The 24,563-nt window shown below is 34.2% G+C and overlaps 3 protein-coding genes across 3 annotated transcripts in view; 1 reads left to right on the forward strand and 2 right to left on the reverse strand.

Annotated features, from left to right (window-relative positions):
* The window catches only part of LOC133187428 (cytosolic 10-formyltetrahydrofolate dehydrogenase-like), a 393,706-nt gene that overhangs the window by 313,611 nt on the left and 55,532 nt on the right, over window positions 1-24,563 (forward strand). The window lies entirely within an intron of this gene.
* Window positions 6,389-9,546, reverse strand: LOC133187425 (caveolin-3-like). Its single transcript, XM_061322789.1, has 2 exons — window positions 8,974-9,546; window positions 6,389-6,875 (listed from the first exon to the last, which is right to left on the reverse strand). The coding sequence occupies exons 1-2, from the start codon at window positions 9,265-9,267 to the stop codon at window positions 6,534-6,536; spliced, it is 636 nt and encodes a 211-aa protein (XP_061178773.1). The 5' UTR covers window positions 9,268-9,546; the 3' UTR covers window positions 6,389-6,533.
* LOC133187426 (caveolin-1-like) lies at window positions 20,635-21,731 on the reverse strand. The gene is made up of 2 exons (XM_061322790.1): window positions 21,626-21,731; window positions 20,635-21,251 (listed from the first exon to the last, which is right to left on the reverse strand). The coding sequence occupies exons 1-2, from the start codon at window positions 21,686-21,688 to the stop codon at window positions 20,919-20,921; spliced, it is 396 nt and encodes a 131-aa protein (XP_061178774.1). The 5' UTR covers window positions 21,689-21,731; the 3' UTR covers window positions 20,635-20,918.

The following is a 24,563-nucleotide window of genomic DNA, read 5'->3' on the forward strand; positions in this document are numbered from 1 at the left end:
ATCATAATGAAATAAAGCAAACAAGTACAAAATCTGAAGGTTAAATGACAAGGTAAGGATTTGATGGCAGAATTTTAAAAACCTGATATGATGACATGTGTGTTAGTAAGCTACAAGAAGATGATCAAAAACAGTTCCTTACAAAAGAGATTGAAGTTTTCAATTATTTAAAAATAACCTCTGATGTGACTTCCTTTTTTCAGTCACTGTTTACCTAACATTTGTTTTTTTATCGTTAAAGTCAACTGCAATATAAACAATTATTTTTATTGGGTTATAACGTGACATCACACATATTAGGTTTGATTATTCATGATAACGATACTTAATTCACTCAAGCAGCCTCGGGTAGGAGAGAACTGTAGGCGGACTCCAACCATGGCTTGAGACAATGTGATGGACACATACACAACATTCACTTAGACAAAATCTTTCTTTTCATCCAACCGCATATATATTTCTCATCATAAAAATTGTACATTCTTTCAATCATTACCCATAGAATAACATCTGAATCCAATCATACAAAATGAAAATGACTAGTCAGCTCACTGTGATTATAACACCTACCTTATACCCTTATACACATGTCTATTAAATTAACAGAATCATTTCATTGGGATATAAAACTTACCTTACAGGGGAGGTTTTTGGGAGGGCTCCAACACAGGTATCACATGATTATGAAATGCAGAAATTGACAGTCCAGAGAAAATATCTGTCAACAGTGTTCTTTTTTGTGAAACAAGGCATTCTGTAAACATGGTAAACATAGTTATAATAAATTTTAGGAAAAAAGTTCAAAAACAATTCTTTTAAATCTAGATATTAATATTAATCTTTGTTGAACATGTTGAAGGGTGTCAGTGTTTTAACTGAATGGGATTTATTTCCTGAAACTGTGTCCAATAAAACTTTTTTGTATGAGACATTATAAGAATAGAGTTTTGCTTCCATCTCTCGAAATTATTTGAATTTGATTATTGTTTGTTATCTTCATATTTCATTGAAAGTCTCTTCCATTTTTTTCTTTAAGCATTTTAACCTCAATGTGTCAAACTATACCAGATTTTTTGATTTTTTTTATTGGTCCCATCAGGATAGAAATAACAAGGTTTGCCTGTACCATTAAAATGCAGGTCCTCAAAAAAAATATAATAATAATAACCTTTGAGATAAAGTGGTGGCTACATGTACATTCATTTTTTTTCTTCAATTTTATAGAAAAATCTTAGAGGTTTCTACAAGAATATTATGGTATTTATGGATCAATACCAAGGTTTACCCCCCCACCCCCCACCCCACCCCACCCCCAGCACCTTATCTCTTCCTTACAAGTGCAACCAACAACCTAAGTCTGATTGAGCATATGAAAAACTTTCATAAAATGAACATTCAATTAAAAATAAACATGCATGCTTGGTAGCATTTGATTCAGCATGCTCAATGGTAACTTAAGATCAGGTAAGACCCCCTTATTATACTCCCTTTTTGATAAAACCAATGCAGCTGCAGAAATTCAAGTTTTCAATCTTAACCATTTCAACTAGAGAATATTAATTATTATTGAATACTTTATGCAATTTTCATCTTTAAAAAAAAGCTATTTTTCAATTTTGCTGCACTCTTTATCAAATTGATGAACACTGAACAATTTACATATCAAGCAATAAGCAAATTAAGTTGACATCCTTGAAAATTTTTATTGTTTAATTTACTTTTCCCCATGAGAACTACATATACTGCACTAATCTGCAAATCAGAAGGACCAAGTCCAAAATGATGGTTTGTATACAGTACAAACTTATGTGAAAATTATTTATATAAATAATTAATAATACTTGCATCTCTTTTACAAAAAGTAAAACAAAAAAGCAATTAAATTTGAATATCAAAATTTTGATCTACAAATAACACATCTGATTTACCATATATGTGTACTACGTAGAGCCACTTCACTTAGCCGTCATTGGACATTTAACTTGGTGTGTCTGAGGCTCAATGAAGGATCTTACACAAAAATCGCTCATTAATGAAAACAAAATTTAGTTCTTTACTCTACTCATAATATTTGAAACCATGTTTTTGACTGAACTATATTTTTATACATTAACGAATACTTTTAGTATTTTGAAACATAGTAATATTTATTAGAGGAACCTTAAATATTGCCCGCTACCAAATTGTGGTCTGCAAGAAACACGTGGAAATTCTCAGATCCTTTGTATAACGTTTAACCTTTTTAAAATTGATGTGCATCAGATCGCAGGCGTTGTCATACTCAAAATGTATTACTGATACTAGGAGTTATATCGTATTTCTGAGATAAGTCTCATAAATCACAATAAACACAACAAATGGACTTACCAGCTCCTACTTTCACTTTAGCCGAATATCGCATGACAGACCTCAGAAATAAACTACGCTGAGTGATTATAGTTCTTAATTTTCGTGCAATATTTTTCAATATTATATGACATTGTCCTACATTTGTAGGATTAATATGCTTATTTGATAAAAGGTAATTAATAGCCTTACCTGCAAAAGAAACAACAGACGTTGAATTCAGTCGGAACTGCTAAAACTGGGCGCGTATTAATTTATCTGTCCATTGTAAAATCGAAGACGGAGCATTCCCTGATATGACGTAAACATCGATGTTACTTTTATAATAAACAATATTAAACATTTAGATCGAAACATTCTAATAGCTGGAGATGTTTTACGAAATATCTCTCTAATTGCTTTGTGTAATCGGAGTACTAGAGACATCAGATTACAGAAATAGTCAATTGGTTTCAATACCGGAATGGCAGCCCCCAGATTTCGCATGGCGGACACGCCTAGTTGAAGAAAAACAGACAGTTATGGAAAAAGTACGCACAGAATTGTTAGGAACGAAACAAATAGTTGTACCCATGACGTTCAACTATCTGCACATATACAACAAATGTCATGTTATTGTTTTGTTAGACCTGTAGCTGTGCAGTCCTGCAAGTGTAATATGCACATTATTGCTGCATGACACTGCAAGTGACAATCAAACTGCATACATATCAAGACAGCTTTCCCATGGAAGGTGTCATAGGTCAGTTTTCAAGAGTAAGCAAGAAGTATTTATTAAGATATTGAGATTTTTATTTCGTACGAGTTTCACTTGGATGAACACAAAACCAAACCCTTAACTAAACTTTGACATAAATTAATATTTCTAAAGGATTAAATAGGAGCATCATAGTTACTGGTATCTGTCAGTCTTCGACATATATTTGTCACCGAGCAAAATTAATATTTTTGAATTAAAATCACTTTTTAATATTTTATACTAAATTTGGACGTTTATCTATGAAATTCTTTATCTGTTTTTACTATGTACTAATATCGAATTAATTGTGTCTTTAACTCTTATTTATCTCATTTCCTTTGAAGCCGGATTAAGGCAGTCCAACTGACACTCGGTGACTCTGTCAAAAGAATCTACTCATTAGGTGTTAATGCCTCGGGATTTGTTAATCCTGTATCAATAACTTTATTTATACAATTACTTTATAACCTCTTTCATGTCCATTCTATCAAAGAAACACACCTGTCCATCAATCAACTCAACTAGTGTCATAAGTCAATCATTGTTTACTCTTAATCTTACAAAAAGCTATGTACATTATACTTTCTTCAGTTTGGAGGCCCGATGCTCTACCGGCCACATCCAACTCGATTAAGACTTGTAAGCTTTTGTTGAAATTCATGTTCACTGTTATTTACCATCGTGTATAATAAATTCGGAAACCTGATTTTACCAGTTCTTGGACTTTATATTGGAAGACCATAAGGAATATACGGCACCTTTCTCGTTTGAATTGTATTACGGCCCCACAGCGCCGCTACTTTACTACCGCCAACATTCCTTCTTCCCCGTTTACGATAAAACGACGGATATAGTCCAGGAATTACTTTTATAACTTTATAACCAAAATCTAACTGGTTATAATTGGTGATAGAATCGGGAAGTTCCCCTTTGTGTTGTACCTTTCACTACGCCAGCGACGTGTTCTACCCATGAGTTTAATTTCCCCAAAATTCAACAAACCTCACAATGGACTTTCACTTTCAACTAACATGGATGCCAACAAATTCCAATCGGCTGCGATATAATCCATCTCAATCAACATGTTTTAACTGTAGAAGGCATGGACATTACGCCAAATTCTGTCAAATTCCTTCTAAAAAGTCAAATGCAGCTAAATTGCGTGATGCAAACAGAGTTCGACATTTTCTGGACAGAAAACAATATCTAAGAGAATTACCCTTCTACAACCTCAGACATGCTGCCTTCCATAAATGTGTGGACATTGCTTCATCCCTTCGGTGTGAAATTTCAAAGACAAAGGAAAAGCTCAAAAACTCTGATAACAGGATCAAGGAATTGCTTCATAAACTTCAGATTACCGAGCAAAACTTTGAATCAACAAAGAAACAACTCGTATCCGTTCAACAAGAAAGTGATGCAAAGGTCTCACAACTAGTAACAAACATCCAAATCCTACAGAAAGCTAAACCGGAATTACAGCAGGAAATAATCGACCTAAAGATAAAATTAAACAATGCAAACAAGAACAATGAAATGGCTGCAGAACGTAATTCAGAGCTTTTTGCCCAGAATAAAAAACAAACCGAGGAAATCTTACAATTGTCTACACAGCTATACACAGCAGACCAGAATATAAGAAGACAACGCGATCAGACAGACGCGCAGGACGCCAACATCAGCAGTCTCCGTATTCAAATTTATGCTCAAGTTCAAGAGATCAATTCCCTCCGTTTCACAATCGACTCTCAAATTCACGAGATCGAAAATCTCCGCAATCAAATCGACGACCAAGATCAGGAAATCGAAAGATTAGAAGACCTTATTGATTACGAGAGACAAAACGGACCCAACCCTTACCCTTTGTACAACAACTTCCACGGACAGTGCCAATGCCAGCAATGCTCACCATTTTATTGAGGGTGTTCCTTTCTAAAACACGAGGACGTGTTTTCCCGGAGGCCGAAGGATATTGTCACCGAGCAAAATTAATATTTTTGAATTAAAATCACTTTTTAATATTTTATACTAAATTTGGACGTTTATCTATGAAATTCTTTATCTGTTTTTACTATGTACTAATATCGAATTAATTGTGTCTTTAACTCTTATTTATCTCATTTCCTTTGAAGCCGGATTAAGGCAGTCCAACTGACACTCGGTGACTCTGTCAAAAGAATCTACTCATTAGGTGTTAATGCCTCGGGATTTGTTAATCCTGTATCAATAACTTTATTTATACAATTACTTTATAACCTCTTTCATGTCCATTCTATCAAAGAAACACACCTGTCCATCAATCAACTCAACTAGTGTCATAAGTCAATCATTGTTTACTCTTAATCTTACAAAAAGCTATGTACATTATACTTTCTTCAGTTTGGAGGCCCGATGCTCTACCGGCCACATCCAACTCGATTAAGACTTGTAAGCTTTTGTTGAAATTCATGTTCACTGTTATTTACCATCGTGTATAATAAATTCGGAAACCTGATTTTACCAGTTCTTGGACTTTATATTGGAAGACCATAAGGAATATACGGCACCTTTCTCGTTTGAATTGTATTACGGCCCCACAGCGCCGCTACTTTATTACCGCCAACATTCTTTCTTCCCCGTTTACGATAAAACGACGGATATAGTCCAGGAATTACTTTTATAACTTTATAACCAAAATCTAACTGGTTATATATTTATTGCCTTTCTACTGGTTACACTACAGAAGTGAGGGCGGATCCTGTATTTTTTAAAAAAAAAAAAAAGATTTTAAAATATAAATATAAATAAACAGAGAAAATGTCCAAACACGAAAAACCCATTTTGTGTATGTGCATTAATCATGGGCAAGCCACTTTACTTCATTTATTGGTAAGACAGAAGGAGTCCGAAACTCATCAGAGGAGTCGAATGCCATTCTAAAGTAAGCTATATAGAACTGAAAATCCGGTGGGGTTTCGGTCCCCCGACCCTCCCTCCTTGCCTACCATTAGATATGTCTGATGATGAGTCTTTCTCTCCTTGCTTTTTTTCGAAGCAATCTAACCTTTGTTACACGTAATACATTAAGTTCTGCTACCGTATACTATAGGCAGTTAGGACTAAAGATTGATTAAGCACATGATTTCATACACTGGAGAGAGAGAGAGAGAGAGAGAGAGAGAGAGAGAGAGAGAGAGAGGTAGCACAAGAAAGAAAATCTGTTGTTCAAGCTTGGAGTGGGTGGTTTATTAGTATTTTCCCGTAACGAGTCCACTTCATGACTTTCTGATATTTAATATCACTTAAAGAGAGATAACTAAGAAATAAACGAAAGAAAATGACAGTCTTTTAACTATCTATAAGCAATTCTGATAAATTATATTTTACAAAAATATATCCGATCCCTGAATTGAAATAAGTGCAAACTTATGCAACAATATTTCATTTGTAAAAGTTTTCTGCGATGTCCTTAAGTTTCTTTTTTCAGAGCTATACGAATGTTACTAAAGATCAAACTCAGGGACGTGCAGAACGGTTCAAACAGAAGCCGGAGAAGTGTGCCCCACATGAACACGAATGGCTGAATCGATATTTTGAACATCTTCATAGTGGGTACGGAACACCAGATATGCTCAAACGTCAGACAAGCAAAGGAAATTCCCCAGCAGACTGACAGAGGGAGGGCGCAAACAACCGACATTATTCGGTAGCACCAAAATTTGGTTGTCGTAAAAACCCGGAAGCTTAGTCGCCAGATGGCGTCGAAACTGTATGACCCAACTGGTTCTGCGAAAATATCTTCAAATTCTACCTGCAATTGAAAAATGAGGTGCCATTAGAAAGAAGTCAAATATTCCTAATCCTGCATTAGGACTGTTAACATAGTAAATTTACTGAAGCAGATACACGTACGTCATGTGTTTCTGCTAGGCAATGTTCATGTGAACGATAACAAGTCTGTTTTTCTTGAAAGATGAATAGATTGCCCCTCCCCAAATCCACCCTGGCCATAACACATTTGTCCTTGAGCTTGACCTTGAATAAGGGTGTCGCGAATATACATGTACATCTTGCATTATTGAACAACAGTTGACTTTCTTCAATCAACTAATGGTGTTTATTTGAGCTATATGAACAAATCAAATTTACGACATGTATTGGTTAAAGTATATACATAGTTATGTCAGCTGTAATTTACCTAATCCTACATGTATATCAGAATTAAGTTGTTCAAATATTTAAATGAAACCTTATAGCTTGAATTTATTCCTGCACAATATGGATCCCTACAGGTTAAATCCACATGCAATTTTTGATATACTAGTAATTCATTTCAATATTGAAACTTTGAAACTTTTTATTTCACTAAAGCCCCCACATGGGGTATGTTAGTACAATGAGAGTTTAGCAATTGAACAAATCAACATATGAACAGTTAACATAATGAACTACAAAAAGATCTTTGATATGGACAGTACTGACGGTAGTAAAAAAAAATCGTTTTATGTTATTTGCCCAATAGTGTCCTTGATATCTCGATTACTTAACTTCACGGAACTCTTTAACGGTGGAGGTAGGGAACGTCTGTTAGCTAGGGACGATGCGCTGTTGAATACGATGCGAAATTGATTATTGTTGATTTTTAAAGAACAGATAAGAAAGAAGTCCTGGTGGACTGTTCTTGCTGAACTTTCGCTGAACCACGACAATAATCTTTTAAAAAATTTACTGTCGTGCTTCAGAGAATGTTCAGCAAGAGGAGCTTGTTGTCAGGTGTTACATTTTTGGGGATACTTTTCACTTAGCCAACTCTTCCAATTATAAATATTGAATTCGACCAACTTCTTTCGGATAATCGTTACTTTTGGAAATCGATGATTATATTATTATATATTATATTTACAATCAGTGTAATTTTCTTTATGAAATCCATGGGAAATCTACAAAATTCAATTAAGAAATGAAATTAAGTTTTGAGAATTCATGAGGACATGAACTACAACAATACTCCCCCTTCATGTGGCAGGAAACGCAGCATTATAAAAAAAAACTGATTTGTAAGAGGTAATTATTTATGAACATAGTCTGGAGTTAACCAATGAATGAAATCAGAAAAAATACACTTTTATTTTGGTGGAAAAGCAGACAAGACAGAGTATTCAGTATACAATGTACCACTACATTATGAAAGGAACAATCCATTCTCAGAGGAACTGTTTGTTTTTTAAAGAAATAATTTGCCTTTATTTTTGTTTTTACATTATTTTTAAAGTGATATTGCTGGAATTCTTACATCCGCAGCTAAGCCCTGGTGTTTGCTATGATACAATAATAAAAATAGGAATCTGTATCCAATATACCACCTTCTCATAACGATCGTATTATATAAGCCGATCTCAGCAGCAATGCCCTAGTCTCAAGCAGAAGGCATTATAACGTGAATATAAGCGGTAATTCATAATGACATTGCGCTTGTAAACATGTTGCACGTGTGCGACTTGTACAATGTATTTCATCCCGAAATATCAAAAGAAAACTAAGCAAGATTCATTCCCAATCGCCAGAGGTGCCAATGTGGGCTAGAGAGACATTTTTCAAAAGAGGATTTTCTCCCCAGAGGCTGTTGTAATTTAATTATTCCTCTGTATTATCCATTTGCACTCGATTTGTACTTTTTCCAGCAAGAACCTGCCAACAATTTGACATGTAGATATGTGATAAATGTTTTGCTCGCGAAATGTGTACAATAAGCATGAAATTGATCAACAAGGTCAACGTGCTGAGACGGCGAATTGCTATTCAGGAATAATAAATGCAACAACATATTAGCTTTAATAGTTTATGATTATGCATTTTCGTTTTGTGTAATTAATCATCAAATCCTCAAATTACTAGTATGTGCTGCCTACCTTTACAATATCATTCATGCGTGTGGGGTCTCGGTCCTCTGCATCTATTTTGGCACTCTGAGGGGCGGCCTGCATTACTGGTTTTACGGGAGCGGATCCAGGACTTACTGTAGCCTTTGGGGGTTCCGAAACGGAACTCTTTTCTGTCATTATTGGTGGTGGGGGTGCCCGCCGGGTCGCCGGAGATTTAGGAGGGGTAAGAGGCATTTTCTCCCCCGTTTCTTCCATGGGTATAGTAAAATTTATCACCTCTGAATCGTCGACACCTTCATACTGAGATCGGCGATCCGTCATAATGAATGTTTGTAAATTTGAACCCAACTTATTTTCTTTCCAGATTAAATGAAAGAATTTCAGAGCAAAAAGCAGCTTTGCTTTCTCAGCGGAAAAGAATTCGGTTAGTTTTTGGAGGTTTTCCTTTAAAACTGCTCCTTGTGCTCACATGAAATGAAATTAACATCACCTTCTGTCCGTAGTAGACACAATACTGCTCGTGTATTTCATCTGATGCTTGCATTGATAGGCGGATCATGTCGCTACTCATTACACCAACCTGCAGTTCCAAAACGCCACCTGTCGGCATAGGAATACATCAAAGCGTGCAGAGGTCAGCTAATGTCAGACGCAGACTTTCTTCTTTATTTTATCTTTAACAACAAACTAATCATACCGGAAAGTTAGATCGTAATCTCTAATTAACCCCATTTAAGCAATGTGCGTTCAATTAAGTATTTTATCTCATATCAGCGTTTAGAAAGGAAGTAGAGAGTATCCACTATCATACCGGAAATAAAGCAGAAATGAATTTTTTGTGACATTCTTTTCTGAGAATTTGAGATGAAAAAATAAATGCCATTAATTATCCACGACAGTTGATTAAAGTATGGATGTAAATTGTTCATGTTTTTTTTTTTTTTAAATATGGTAATGTATAATAAAATTAAAATTAGTGATTTGTACCAAAAAATTATTTCATGAAGGAAATTAATTTTGTCTAAGTATGTGTAGTATATACAAGCTGGTAGAATCTTTCTTCTCATCTTTGACTTCTTGAATTAATAATGTCTTGCAAATTCATATGATTACGTTCAAAATACAGCATTATTGTTATAATCTCTTTAGAAGGTAAAAATCATTCTCTGTAGTCTGGTACTCTTACACAATTCTGTTCGCGCACTTTCTCAATGTACACTGTACAGCGTGCTCGAACGGAATCGTATGAAGGCTACATTTTCCATGCTGTATTTTGCTTTTACAGATTATTTAGAAATAAGATGCCTTTCTTTGTTTGATATATAATTAAAGTTGGATCTTTTTAGAAAGAAATACATGTCATTTTTTCTGCAATGGCTAGCTGCAACTGTTAATTCCAGTACTAACAAACAGAAAAGGCGTTTTACTGTTTATATTTAAGTTTGTATGAATCTATACTTATAAATTAATAAATTTTGCAAATAAACTCCGAAACTAATGCACCAGAGTTCTTACTTACTCCTCTAAGAACACACCAGATACAAGAATGTCCGTAAACTATTTTTAGATTTCACTCGCATAGTATGTATCGTACATTAAATTAAAAATCTACTTTTATTTTCTATAAACAGCAATGAAATAGCAAAAACGTGAGTATGGTGGCCTTTCCCGTTGGCGGATCTAAGTTACTGGCAATTTTTAATGAAACTGACAACAAGCAATCGTTTATTTATTTCATAAAACGTCATCACTGCATTATTCAATCAAAACTTTATATAAATGACATAAAAGAAATAAGTTGGGATAACCGATTAAAAGGGGAAATGTGCAAATTCTTTTTGTCATTCACCGATCTTAATATTGACGGAAGCTTCTAAAACATCATATAGCATTGAGTCCGATGTAAAAAGGAACAACGAGTCGATTATAGCTGCATGGGCATAAAAAAAGCTTATGTGTGAATGGTCATTGAAATAATGGTAAATCACTGATAACACTGTAACAGGCCCGTAGGAAGCAATTTCAGTTTGGGGGGGGGGGGGGGGGCACAGCCATACATTTTCAGTTGGGGGCAGTATTAACTACCAAAAATTCCTTGACAAGCACAAAAAAAAAAAAAAAAAAAAAAAAAAAAAAAAAAAACAGGTCATCAGACGTTTTTATTGAGGGGGCACAAGCTAGAAGTAGCTAAATTTTCTATAGTCATCTATATATCGGCAAAATTATTGGGAGGGGGGTACGGCCCCCCGTGCCCCCCCCCCCTCGGTTCCTATGTATACATGTAAGTTGTGAATATATTTATATGTCGAAAGACTATTACATATATGTAGTAGGTTTTCCTAATAAATTTATCGGTAAAATGTGTATATATTCCTCACTGAGAGCATCGTGGCAACGAACCGAAGTACAATTTCTACTTCGTAATAAACTTGCTTACATGAAAAGAGAAAATTAATGAATAAGGTATTGTTCAAATACAATTAAAGCTGTAAAATTTTGTGCTTTAATCAATACACTTCAGTTTTTCTGAATACAGTCTTTTGTATCAAATACTCGGCCCCGGCCTATTCATAGGGCGCTAAAAGCTAATTTTTACACAGGTACTTGGGTCTTGGTTTATATATATATGTATGTACCTTATTGATATGTGAAAAAGGTAAAGTACATTTACCTTATTGATATGTGAAAAAGGTAAAGTACATTTTTACATATCAATAAGGTACATACATATCCATAACATACATATTTATAAACCAAGACCCAAGTACCTGTGAATTTTTACCCCCCCCCCCCCCAAAAAAAACACGATCAATTTATCAGTAAAATGTGCATATTCGCTGCTTTTATCCTTGACTGAAATGAAATAAAAGCATCTGAAGTACAATATCCATAACATAGTAAAGCAGGTTTCACAATAAACGTCAATTAATGAAATTGCCAATAAGTTTTTACAAAAGGGGGGTGGAGTCGCATATCTACTTCATGCGGGATTTTGAACAATGTATTTCTTCCTGCTATAAGCCTGCAGGCTGTCAGTAGAAACTACAATATATATTATTGGAATTTTTCTGTCGGTAGTGATATAAATTCAATTCCCCGCGCTTGCGCGGGATTTCATCTAGTAATCATATAAAGTAGGATTAAGTATTTTAAGAATTGTATTATTAATATGTACTTCGGTGTATATTTCATTGATGGAAAAGTACACTGCATAAGAAATATATACAAGAAATCTAAACAGGTGCACGTGGCTTGAAAAAAGGGTGTTGTAGCGTACCGTAGGCTTTCCCCTCTAAGAACCCCCCCCCCCCAAGCTCTTGAGTAGGATTTCCCCCGCGCAAATGACTCAAGAGTAAAATTTCACCTACGGAAATCCCACACCCGATTCAATTTTTCGGGGGAAAATCCTTCTCTGTGTAATAGTTATAGAGTGCCCCCATAAAAGGGGAGACACATTGTTACAAGTGCCCTTTCTATAATTTTTCCACAAGTGCCCTCTCAGAGGACAATTGAAATGAAACTTCACAAAAATTATAATGCAAAAAAAAAATATTTTGCATTCATTATTAAATTTTTCAAAATTGCGACCAGTTCCATTGTAATATACGAAGTATGAAGAATCAAAATGTTAAATCTCATTTTTTTTCTCTCAGTTTCTGTCTTAACTTTTTTTTGAAGCATTAAAACCCTATTCATTTTACTGGGCAAATTAAAAAAAAATGGCACAATGTAATCAAATGGACAACTTTTAACTGTATAGCCATGAATACAAAGAGGAGGAATTTTATCTTAAAATGATTTTTTCCAAAATTGTATTTCAAACTACATGTTTATAATATTGATGTTTAAGTGTCTCTCCAAGTTTCAGGGGTTAATTTCCAAAATATCATCGAGCTGAAAATGGGTGAACTTAAAAAAATTGCAATATTTTATGAGCGTTTGCTCTCTGCTTTCAAATCCAATATACCGCTGGGGTCGAGGGGAAATACATTTATTATATACCGAACTGTTTGTCACTCAGTTTTACTGTTGAATTTATGCAATCATGTGACGGTGTGATCCGACGTTCCGGATCACGTACCACACTGTGGTTTTCTGAATCCATATCACCCCTCTCTGAAACTGATGACGTAGTACACAGATAAATGACGTTTTTATTCTCGCGTATCAAAAAGTTCCTTTACAAAATGGATTGTTTAATTAAATTAATTATAGTTATGTAATTGATCCAAAAAGCTTCCTTTTATTATATTTTGCTAGTTGGAAAGGGGTATATAATAAATTTATCATTATAACAGTAACTTGATCCGAAGAGTCGTATCACGTCTCGTTGACAGGCGCGGATCATCAGATCAAACTCGACGCTTCGCGTCTCGTTTGATCTGATGATCCGCGCCTGTCAACTTGACGTGATACGACTCTTCGGATCAAGTTACTGTTATAATAATATATATGTACTTATGCTACTGCTTGCAAGAGCAATGTTTCTTTTCTTGTTTTTGGTTCTGATTTTTTCCTTTTTCCCAGTTGAAGAACTACTCGATTCAAATACTCCCAAATTGGTAACCGTATGTGGAACCTATCAATAATATAAATTCTAGAATTTTCTCACACACTCTTTGTAAAATTCACAGATCCACAGAAAAACTACTGGGCCTGTAGAGGGCGAACTAATTATTAAACATCTAAAGGTGGCCTGATATACAATTTAATATTACTGAACAAACAGGTACCGCAGCGCCAAGAGAGGTGTTGAGGCATCGAGTCTAACAAATTTTTGAAGAACTTGTTTTACAATTTCCTATGAGTTAAACGTTTTGGTTGAGACTCAATGATTTTATCTATACTTGAAAAGATTTCATACAATGTACTGTTCCGAGAAAACATTGGATTGAAATTCTAGTTTGAAATTCATTTTCAATCCACCTCAGATTCCCTAGAATGCACGGTGTAACTGATTGACCCAGAAGACAAATAATTTGTAATATATATATATATATATATATATATATATATATATATATATATATATATATATATATATATATATATATATATATATATATATATATATATAAATCAGAATTTTCTATCCCATATTTTTAAAGAAATATAAAGGGACAAATATTTGATTTCTGTTTGGTATGTGTGTGCTGGGGGCTGGGGTTGGGGGATGGAATGGGACTGAACGATCTTGGAAATGAATAGGAAAGTTTTCTTTTGGTTTGGACAACCCCTGCCTGTTTTTGTTTTTCAAACATTTTTCAGAGAAGAAAAAAAATTAAAAGCTCTTGTCATCCTAGAAATTAATATATTCTTTATATGAAGACATGATCTGACTCGACAATTTTTGACAGCCCCCCTCCCCCCTTCTAGAATTAGATGTCCGTCCCCTGAAAAAATAATTTCTGTCTTTTATGACTTTGACGTGTCCTTAAAATCATAGGCTTAAAAACTCACATAAATATGAATTTCAAACATTTGGGAATTGAATTTATTTGTCTTTAGGATCATACATTCACACTTAGGGTTTGAAAACAGCTCAGGTGGATTAATATTGAAATTGAATTTCAAATGTTTTTTCAGTGAAGAAGAAAATAAATAAAGTCTTCTGTCATCCTACAAATAATACATATATTCTTTTATGTAAGGCATAACCATAAATAATCTGATTCGACAAAATTTGCCAGCCCCCCCCCTCCCCCTTCTAGAATCAAATGAACGTCCCCTAAAAGAATATAGCTACTATAACTTTTGTGTGTCCTCAAAATATTGGATAGAAAATTGTTTTATCAAAGACCTAAATATATTTAAAACAAATGCCTTATTTATTTTATATGTTTTATTCGAGTTGGCAGGTATTGTCCACAGTGGTCTACACAACAGTGGGGCAGCCGGCAAACTGGCACATCCCCCAACATCAACAATTAAGTTGTGCCCTCCCTGACGGGAAAAGTAGCACGCTGGGTTGACCTCAATCGTGCTACGGACATATTTCAACACAAATTATCTTTAATCATATTAATTATAATTAATTATATCAATTATATTACATAATTTTGCTTTAGATTTACTCTATATGAGATATAATTTTCAAAGTCAACATCACATATATCAACATCAACCATCACATATATCAACATCAACCACAACAAGTCAAGAATATAAATAGTTCAATGATTAAATTGAAGGTGACGATTTCGCCACATGGGCACCGCAGGTGCCCACCGCCACCTGGTGGGGGTAGGCAACTTCAATTTAACCACCCACCGTGGACCCCCTAGCCTTCTCAAAACCTTCAGCACCCCACCCACTGTGAATACCACTTTCTCATTGTCTCCAGTACCCACTGTATCTTCAATACAAGATTAAATCAATTCTTTATCAGCCATCCCTGCTGTATCAAGATAAAAGATCTGGTTTCCCTACAAATTAAGTGTGCCTAACAACACCCCACCCCCTCCCTGGAATCTAGTAGTACAAGTTTTTGTTTATTCTGCTTTGGGTCTTTTTATTACCCTGATATTTTTAGTAACACCAGGTTATTTTTACTGACATGATTAAGAACTAAACTAGTCTGGTGTAAGAATATATGTACATGTAGATAATACCAATCTCTAATCCCCACTTACCCTATTCTTGTATTTTTATTTATTTGTTTATTCATTTATTTGTTTATTTAATTTATTAAAGTAATTTGGAAAGTTCTAAACTACTTTCCAGCTGAGATTGCAAACAAGTAATAAACAAGCATAAATCCTCTTTAACCCCCCCCCCCCTCCTTTCCCATCTGCATATGGCTGTAGTTCCTGCATTGTTGACAATGTTGCAATGACAAATTTTTTAGTGTTATTACATTCCCACTTTGTAAATTGCGGAACAGATTAAGGGATACCTATCTTCCTACTATCTTTATTACCTAATCTGGAAAACCATTTTTGCTCAACAGTAGCTGCGCTGGTTCTAAAGGAATGAAGTTATACCACTTATTTTTGAAACCAAGCTCTGCCAAAGCCACTCCATTTAAAATTGATTAAAACATATACTAATTACCTTCCAACCCAAGAGACACAATGGAGGACTATGAAATGTTTCCAAAGTATTTGTAGATGTATATGTACTGCACCAGACTTGAAGTACCTATATGACTAAATTCCATATTCCCGACCCTTGCCCAGCTGATGCTCTCTCAAAATCTGCAACTTGTCACCTTAAACTTCTTACTTCAGGAATACTGAAACTGTAACATAAATTCAGAAGGGGTTACCCCCCATCTCTCACCCCAAGGCAAAATATGGTAAAGACTAGGTTGGGGAAAAAAATATGGACTTCAAATTTGTTTTAGAGTTGTAAATGTGCATAATTATATGAAGGCCTGCCTTTATTTAATACCCTAAAATGCTGGGGAAGTTTTGCTAAAATGAATCTTTAACTCTTTCAGATTTGCATTTGTACCCACCAGCTGATACATGGATGTAAACTATATTAGTTTAGGGGTGTGCACCAATGACATAATATGTAACTCATGGCAACTGGGTTTGAACTGACATTTTTCAATGGAGAAATGCCCATTAGATATATGCATGATATGTGTCAACAGTTTTTGTAAAATTGCCGTCTTTGACAAACCAGTAGCCTCATTTCTGAAAACAACATACAAAACATTGCAGGAAATGGATCAGATTCTATTCAATTCAGGTCTGTGGAACAATATGTCTTACCTCCCCCCCCCCCTTCAACCCCAAGAATTTGCATCTCCTAGCATGGCTGATTAATAGTAAATCTTGTCTTATGATTAGTTTTTTATGTTTTATATTTCATGATGAATAAAACCAGTTTCCCAAACATATTACCTTTTGTGAGTTTAAGAACCGTGAATTAAAATTTGAACTAAAGCATTTTTTTTTTCCTGAGTTAATTTACAAATCTTTTTATTTTTATTTTCCCACTTAGAGACACAACAGAAACCATCAATGACCAAAAATTAGGCCCCGATTTAACATAATCTTTTATTATAGCCTTTTTTCACTAACTGCTTGACCATTGATCAATGCTCCTTCCCAACCAAAATACAAAAATACATCCACAGCCCTGTCCCGATATGCCTGCATGACTGTAACAATTTAAGAACCCTATAATTTATTCATTTTGTCAAAACTAAGTTACTCGAGTAAATTTGTAAAAAGTCAGGAAATTTGAGTTGCATAATCATATTTTAAGGTTCACTAACCCTCTGATAAAGACAGATAACTCAATGGATTAAATGCGCATATTCCTAATAATCTTGTCAAGTTAAAATGTCTTTTGTGACAATTTTATCCTGAAGCTATGCTAAAATTATCTGCATTTCATTTTACCTATTTATTTAATTAATTAATTTATTTTTATTTATTTACTTAGACTTGAACCTAAAAGGCCCTTGTATGCCTAAAAATATCGAACAAAACCAGAAGCTTTTATTACATTGCAAGAAAACTCCCATGATGAAATTAGTCTCTACATGTAAAATCAAACACTTTCCCAAACCTAAACGAGAAATATTCTATATAATGTGATAATAATGTAAGTTTATTTGAGTTTTTTAGTTTAACTTGAGAAGGTACAATACTTTTATTTAACACAACTCTAAAAATTTATGTATCATACCCAAGGGACCTTAGGGGGCAGGAGAGAGAAGACAATAAATCTGTTATCATTAAACCTTCACTCAATTAAAGTACAGGCTCTATTAGCGACGTTCATGATTATGCAAGGTGGACACAGCTTTGAAAATGACCTAGTAGCCCGAACCTCCTTGATTTCCTTTATAATCTTAACTGAACCAATGAGCAGACACAGAATATATATATATATATATATATATATATATATATATATATATATATATATATATATATATATATATATATATATATCTGAAACTTGTCTTTGACCCCATCTTAATCTGAACCCATTTTATATCCCGACAAGCAAAACAGTAGCTAGCCTTGATAGAATTTTAGTTAATTATTAAAAATATGGGGAATCCTATCTACCCTAACTGGTGAACAATTGTGTTTTTAAATTGCAATGCCCTTCTATTATTGGTCTCGTGGAGGGCCCGAGGCCAAAATTGTCCTCCTTGCCAAGCCCTATAAGAGAAGCGATATCCCGATAGGTGAGGATGCTGCTGGCTCAAATTTGACTGCAATGTGGATTTGGCGGACAATGTACAATTCGACTTAGGGTGCTCATGCCCCCATTTTAAATGGCCTGAATTGCTCATTGTAATGCTTCCATCCAACTGATATTTATGTCTCAAATATATTAAGTCATCATTCATGCATTCATTTTTACCTACCTAGAGTTTTGCCACTACATTTGACAACAGTAAATATGTTGTACAATTAAATACACATCTACTTCATGTTTTATTCATATACATATAATGCATTTTTGTAATACAACATTGTAAAACACAACAACTTCCTCTGCCTGTATTTTACTTTACACAATTTTATCTTACAATTAATAACTGCCTTTGTATACAAATGTATCTTTTTCATGCCTCTCTTGGAGGAAGGGGGGGGGGTTGATTGGAAATAAACTATTGTCTATATATACACTTAAAATAAACAGTACTCCCCTTTGTGAATTCAGCTATATAACATTTGGATGGCTACAATAAATTTACTGTATATTAATTAATTTTCAATCTGTTTTTACTAAATGCTTTAAAGGTACAGGGTAGCACTATCCTTGTACAATCCCCCCCCTTTTTTGCCACTAAATGTTTTTAAGTATTAATCTGATAAATATATATAACAAATCTATGTTACAAAAGCCACTGTGAGAATTATATGGATATTCCCCTAAAGATTGTGGCCAAGGGACATAAGTATCTAAATATCGACACGTGTTTGACCTTGAAGAAAGGGTACCGAATAAATTTGAAGTTTAATAATCATCATTTTCACGCTGGCTCTGTTTTTACGATTAGTCAACTAAATAACCTTTTCTTTATTCAAAATCTGTTGATGAAATCGGTTATTCCATTTTTATCCCTTGTAACATGTGCCAGTACAAGGGAAGGACGGGGTGGAAAATCGATCTGTTTCCATCCAATCAAATATTCGCCATCGAACGATATAAATGTTAATAAAATAATTAATGCTACTTATTTCGACTGAAAATTAACTTTAAAATACAGAAATTGTGATAGACTATTTCAAAATGCAAAAATTAAATCAGATACTTTCATCACCCACCTTTCACTTTCATTGATGCATAGAAAAGGGGAGATAACCCGGAAACATAGTGACTAAGTACCGACACTGTATGGGTGGATAACTAAATTCCGACTTTACTCAATCATTTTCTCGCAAAATAAGAGGCGAATGATGACATTAATAACAGGGTAGAGCTTTGATAACGACGCATATTGTGAGACGAGCTCAAATATGCGGTAATATATTAATTTCAAACTATACGTATTAGGGAACTGAAATTATTTGTCATTTGGATCATACATTATAACTTTGCGAAAGATACATGTAGCTCAGGTGGATTGAAAATGAATTTCGGATTGCAATTTCAATCCAATGTTTTCGCAGACGTCCGTGTCAATTTGTACCCGCCGATTTGATCGTATATCATCAAGTGTTTGACTGCGACAGATGGAAATGACGTAAGTTGCATATTTCCAATTTTGCCAGTTAATGTTCCGCAGTCTTAGCCAAAATATTGTCTATATGATATAGCATTGAAATAATGGGGAAACCCTACTCTGAGAAAGAAGTAGGGGAACAAGGCGAGCGAAATGCCTAGGTGCGACAAATATGAAGATGATAAATGAAATCTTAATTATAACAAAATTTCTTTCATATTTCATCTAACATTAAAATATACTTCATGTAAAATCTCCACAATTTGCAAAAAGCTCACAAAGATAGGAATTATTTGCCTATAAAATAGCATTCACAAAGCAAAGAGGGCAAAAAGAATCAAGTCCTCATTTTCCATATGAGTGGGTCTTCGCTCCGTTATTTTTTTTAATTTATCCTGAAAGTTTGTGTAAAAATATACACTTTTGGTTAACAAAAACATGGAGCAAAGACCCACTATACCTTTAAAATATACTTTTATGACACAACATTCGCATCTTTCCGAGAAGTCCATTTAGTCAAGGGTCAAATCACAAACATGATTTAAATGCCATTATTTATTAGGAGTTGTGTAGCGTAGTGGTTAGCGCGTTAGTCTCAAAGGAAAATGATACTCAGGATGTTTATTGCATTGGTTCGAATTATACGAATACCACATTATTTTTTCAATAACAGAATAATTTTGTAATATTATTGGATGTAATCAGTTGCATTTAGGACTAATGACGATTAATTGCATGCTTGAAAAGATAAATACATAAGTAAGAAAGAAGGAAGGAAAGAAAGACAGTGACCAACACAGGATGAAACTCTGTTATTCAATTAACTGAAAGGTGACTGAAAGTCTACTGAAAGGTGACTGAATGACAGAGCTCTGCGATTCAGTCCTTTCTACACCTTTCAGTGACCATTCAGTTGACAGAAAGGTATAGGTTCATCCTGTGCAAATGAAGGGGATTTAAGAGGTAAGTTATAGCTGATATATTAATCACTTCGAAAAACAGATACATATGTATTTGACTATTTGACTAAAGAGAAGACAAACTTCGTATTTTTAATTATATTGCGACAAGACACAATAATTATTATGTTTTAATTTTAAAACTTCATATTTTCATGCAAATCAAGTAACATATGTTTATATGTATCAAAGTGCACAATATACGAAAGACAGCGATAAATAGTAATAAATCATGAATTCCAGGTATACAAGTTCTTATTCCAGATACAAAGTACTCATCCCCAGGTAAGGGTTTTCATAGCCTGCTGATGTGGAATAGCATTTTTGAATTCATGTCTCACACAAATTCAATCATGTTCACGTTGATGTTATTTTTTCTCTATTCTGATATTAGAGAAAAACAGGCTGAAAACTTCACAGAATGGAGCACAGCAGCAGTTGACGCAGGTTCCAAAGGTTTTCTGGCAGAGATTGCAGTGAATCATGCAGACCCGTAGCATGGGGGTTACACACCACACGTGGGCGAAAGCGATTAATGCAAACTCTATGCCCCATATAATGGCAAGGAAAATCCCAATAACGATGGTGAAGACGTTGTAGCAGCATGATTTGCATCCGTGGAAGCAGAAGTAAGAGGCCTTCCATACACAGTTACTGCTATGGGTGCCGTCCGTCTCTGCAATGACATCTTCAAACCCTGTCTAAAATTATAAAGATTTTATATTTTACTTTTCATTTTTGATTTTTATTTATCAAAAACTAATTTAGCTTATCAACTGAATTGAAGTTTATTTTCTTCCCCATTTGAGATAGGTTTTATCATATATTTTTGCATGTTAACATTTTACTAAATTTAAAAGCATACAACAGATGTGAGAATTACAAATCTTGTACTTTGCACAAGCGCGCGTGCTTGGAAATAATTTTTCACCTATTTATTTAAAAAAAAAACTTTTTTTTTAATTTATTCTTCAAAGGCTTGTCTAAGGAGATCGAAAAGCTTATAAAACAGTGTATCATAGATACATGACCGTGCCTATATTCATCGGAAAAGAGGACATTATATAATATTTACCTTCAAATGATCATTGATTGAATTAGGATCTCGGTTTTCCATGTCTAAAGTTGATAAATCCATTTTTGAAATTCAGCAGAAAACACAGGCCCAGACGTTCACTTCAACGGCTACCGAGACCCTGAAGACGTGCAAGATATGTGCAGTCTCTTTTATTAGATCATTCCCTAAGTTAAATCAAGATGTCAATGGAATTGGACGACAAACAATGATCAACACAAAGGACTTATTATTGCAGACAGGAGTTTTAAAACAATTGCATTATTAAGTTATTGTACTTGAATGGTGTGTTCATAAAAATATCTATGCCGTATCCTTTTTACAACAAAACCAGGTTCAGATTAAAATCTGGATTCGGAGTCTTCAATGTCAAATTTAAACTACTGATAAAAACGTCACCTGACGACCAAGACGGATTGTTGATGTTTGCTAATTAGTAACTAATTAGTTTGTTTATATGTACTTACCATGTAAAAGAGTTGAACTTGGAAAAAAAATTGATGCGAGAAACCTCCTAAAAGCCTGTATGATACTAACTTTCTCTTGGTTGACATAAGATGACACCTCTGTGTTCCCAGAATGCAGCTGTGATCCCAGAATGCAGCTGTGATTTTCGCAAAGTGTACTTTGAGGACCAATGTTGCTCGTTTTATTTTCAGCCATGTCTGATTCAAACCAGAAGAGTGTTTACTTGTATATTAAATCGTTTCAAACTCCGGTTGCCCATACTCAGTATTCAAAGGAATCACTGTACAAACTTTTATTTAAAAAATTCTATTAGATGTTTTGGCTACTGTTACACAACTCATGAGATTTTTCCTTTCTTTTTCAAGTTACATGTAATATATTCAGTTGCCGAGGACTTGGTAGCTTTATTTTGCCTTTCTATCTTAATTTGCAATGTTTTACCTTTGATTCTTATAATATTTACTACTTTTCTACGAATGTACCAGAGTTTTCACTTTTGGGCTAGTTCAGTTTATTGAATTTGATGTTAAAGCTTATAATGTCATCGTTATGGGGCTTTCTATTGGGTTTGTAATAGAAACATGAAAGTGTCTCTACTCGGGTTTGGACCCGGGACCTCTGGCATGCTTATTAAGTGTTCTTCCATTTGAGCTAACGAGTAAACCCACCAATCAAACCTGAGAAGCCGTCCATCACACACTACACACATGTACCACACTGTTCCTTGATAGAGAAATAGGTCTCCGCATCTCTTAGGGAGTGTCAACATGCTGTAAGGAAAAGTTCTACGGGCATTCACATGAAAGTGCAACGGGGAATCACATCAAAGTGCAACGGGCAATCACATGAAAGTTCAACGGGCAATCACATGAAAAGTTCTACGGGCAATCACATGAATGTTCTATGGACAATCACATGAATGTTCTATGGACAATCACATGAAAAGTTCTACGGGCAATCACATGAAAAGTTCTAGATCTACGGGCAATCACATGAATTCACTTTACAAAGAGTGAGTATCAGATGTAACTGAGACACGCTGTTGCCTGTACATGTGATTGATCCTGATACATCTGGCATGCCAGTCCATTGGTCTATCATTCGAATTATAGTGTTTCTGCCTAAAGCAAGCTTGAAGGTAGCAGTCCGATACACACTGCTCTTTGTGTATATCAATCTACTGCGATTCGCAGATATTAAATCAAAAATAATCATAAATAATTTTATATGATAAAGAAAGAAAATTATTTTAATAATTTTTTGACAAAAAAAAAAATAAATAAATAAATAAATGCACTAGTAAAGATATTTTATTTACTAGAGATATTAAGTTTTTCAGTATTGAGGTTTAAATACTCTATAGCTCCAGATCCATATCATCTCATCCAGAAGTATTTACGTGTTGTTTCTAAAGATTAGACTTAAAAATCATCAAATCCCTATGAAAGGTATGCGTACAAGAAATAAAATTCAAACACAGTATATGAATATCTTTTATCCTCTTCCTGTGATCAATGTTAAACATTATCAAGTCCACATGTTTTTATTTTCAACTGCAAATAATAGTATGCTATATAATTATATACTTGCAGAACTGCGACTAAGTGAAACATAATCAACGTTAGAACAATGTCCATCACTTTTTCTCAATTTTGATGTTTGAAAAGATTAAAATAAATACTTCGTAACATGGGGTACAGCAACAGTTTATGGCATCTCTTAAATATTGATAACTTGTATGTCAACATAACTATCTCGCATGAAGACATAATTATCTTGCAAGCTGACATACTTTTCTTGCATGCTGACATAATTTATCTTGCATGTATGGTAGAAATATGCCACCATAATTTTGTCTATGTCATACTTTTTGTATGATCAATAAATACAGCTTATAATATTTACATCTAATGAATATTATCTCCTTTATTTCTTATAAATCAATCGGTAAACGCCACTAAGCAAGACATCTGTATACATTTCTTGAGCAGCGGCTCTTCCATCAATTACGCTGCATTTCATTTCCGGAATTTTGCATTGCATTTCCGACATTTTTAGTTTTCATTTCCGACATTTTTTATTTTCATTTCCGACATTTATTATTATTATTTTTTTTTTTTTTTACATTTCCGGAATTTTTTTTGAAGGGTACCTTTTGTCAATTTAATGTTATCCAAGTAGCTAAACAACCAAAGAAAACATTTTATTGTTTAAATAAACACTCAATTAGGGGTCATACTGTATACTTTTATGGGGAAGTTGCAAAAGAGGTATTTGTTACGGTATATGTGTACTCTTGATTCCAATCCCCAGAAAATTTATCGCTGTATAAATATTAAACAAAGCGCGGTACAAGTTACATGTATCTTGACCATATACTCTCCGAAGACTTGAAATAACACCGGAAGTATGAAGATAAAATTCTGAAAATTTTGTAATGCCATTTATAAGGAAGTAAGAAGTAAGAAAT

This window comes from Saccostrea echinata, unplaced genomic scaffold, assembly GCF_033153115.1.
Source record: "Saccostrea echinata isolate AGI-Se365-2 ecotype Australia unplaced genomic scaffold, CSIRO_AGI_Sech_v1 ptg000015l, whole genome shotgun sequence".
Lineage (NCBI taxonomy): Eukaryota > Metazoa > Mollusca > Bivalvia > Ostreida > Ostreidae > Saccostrea > Saccostrea echinata.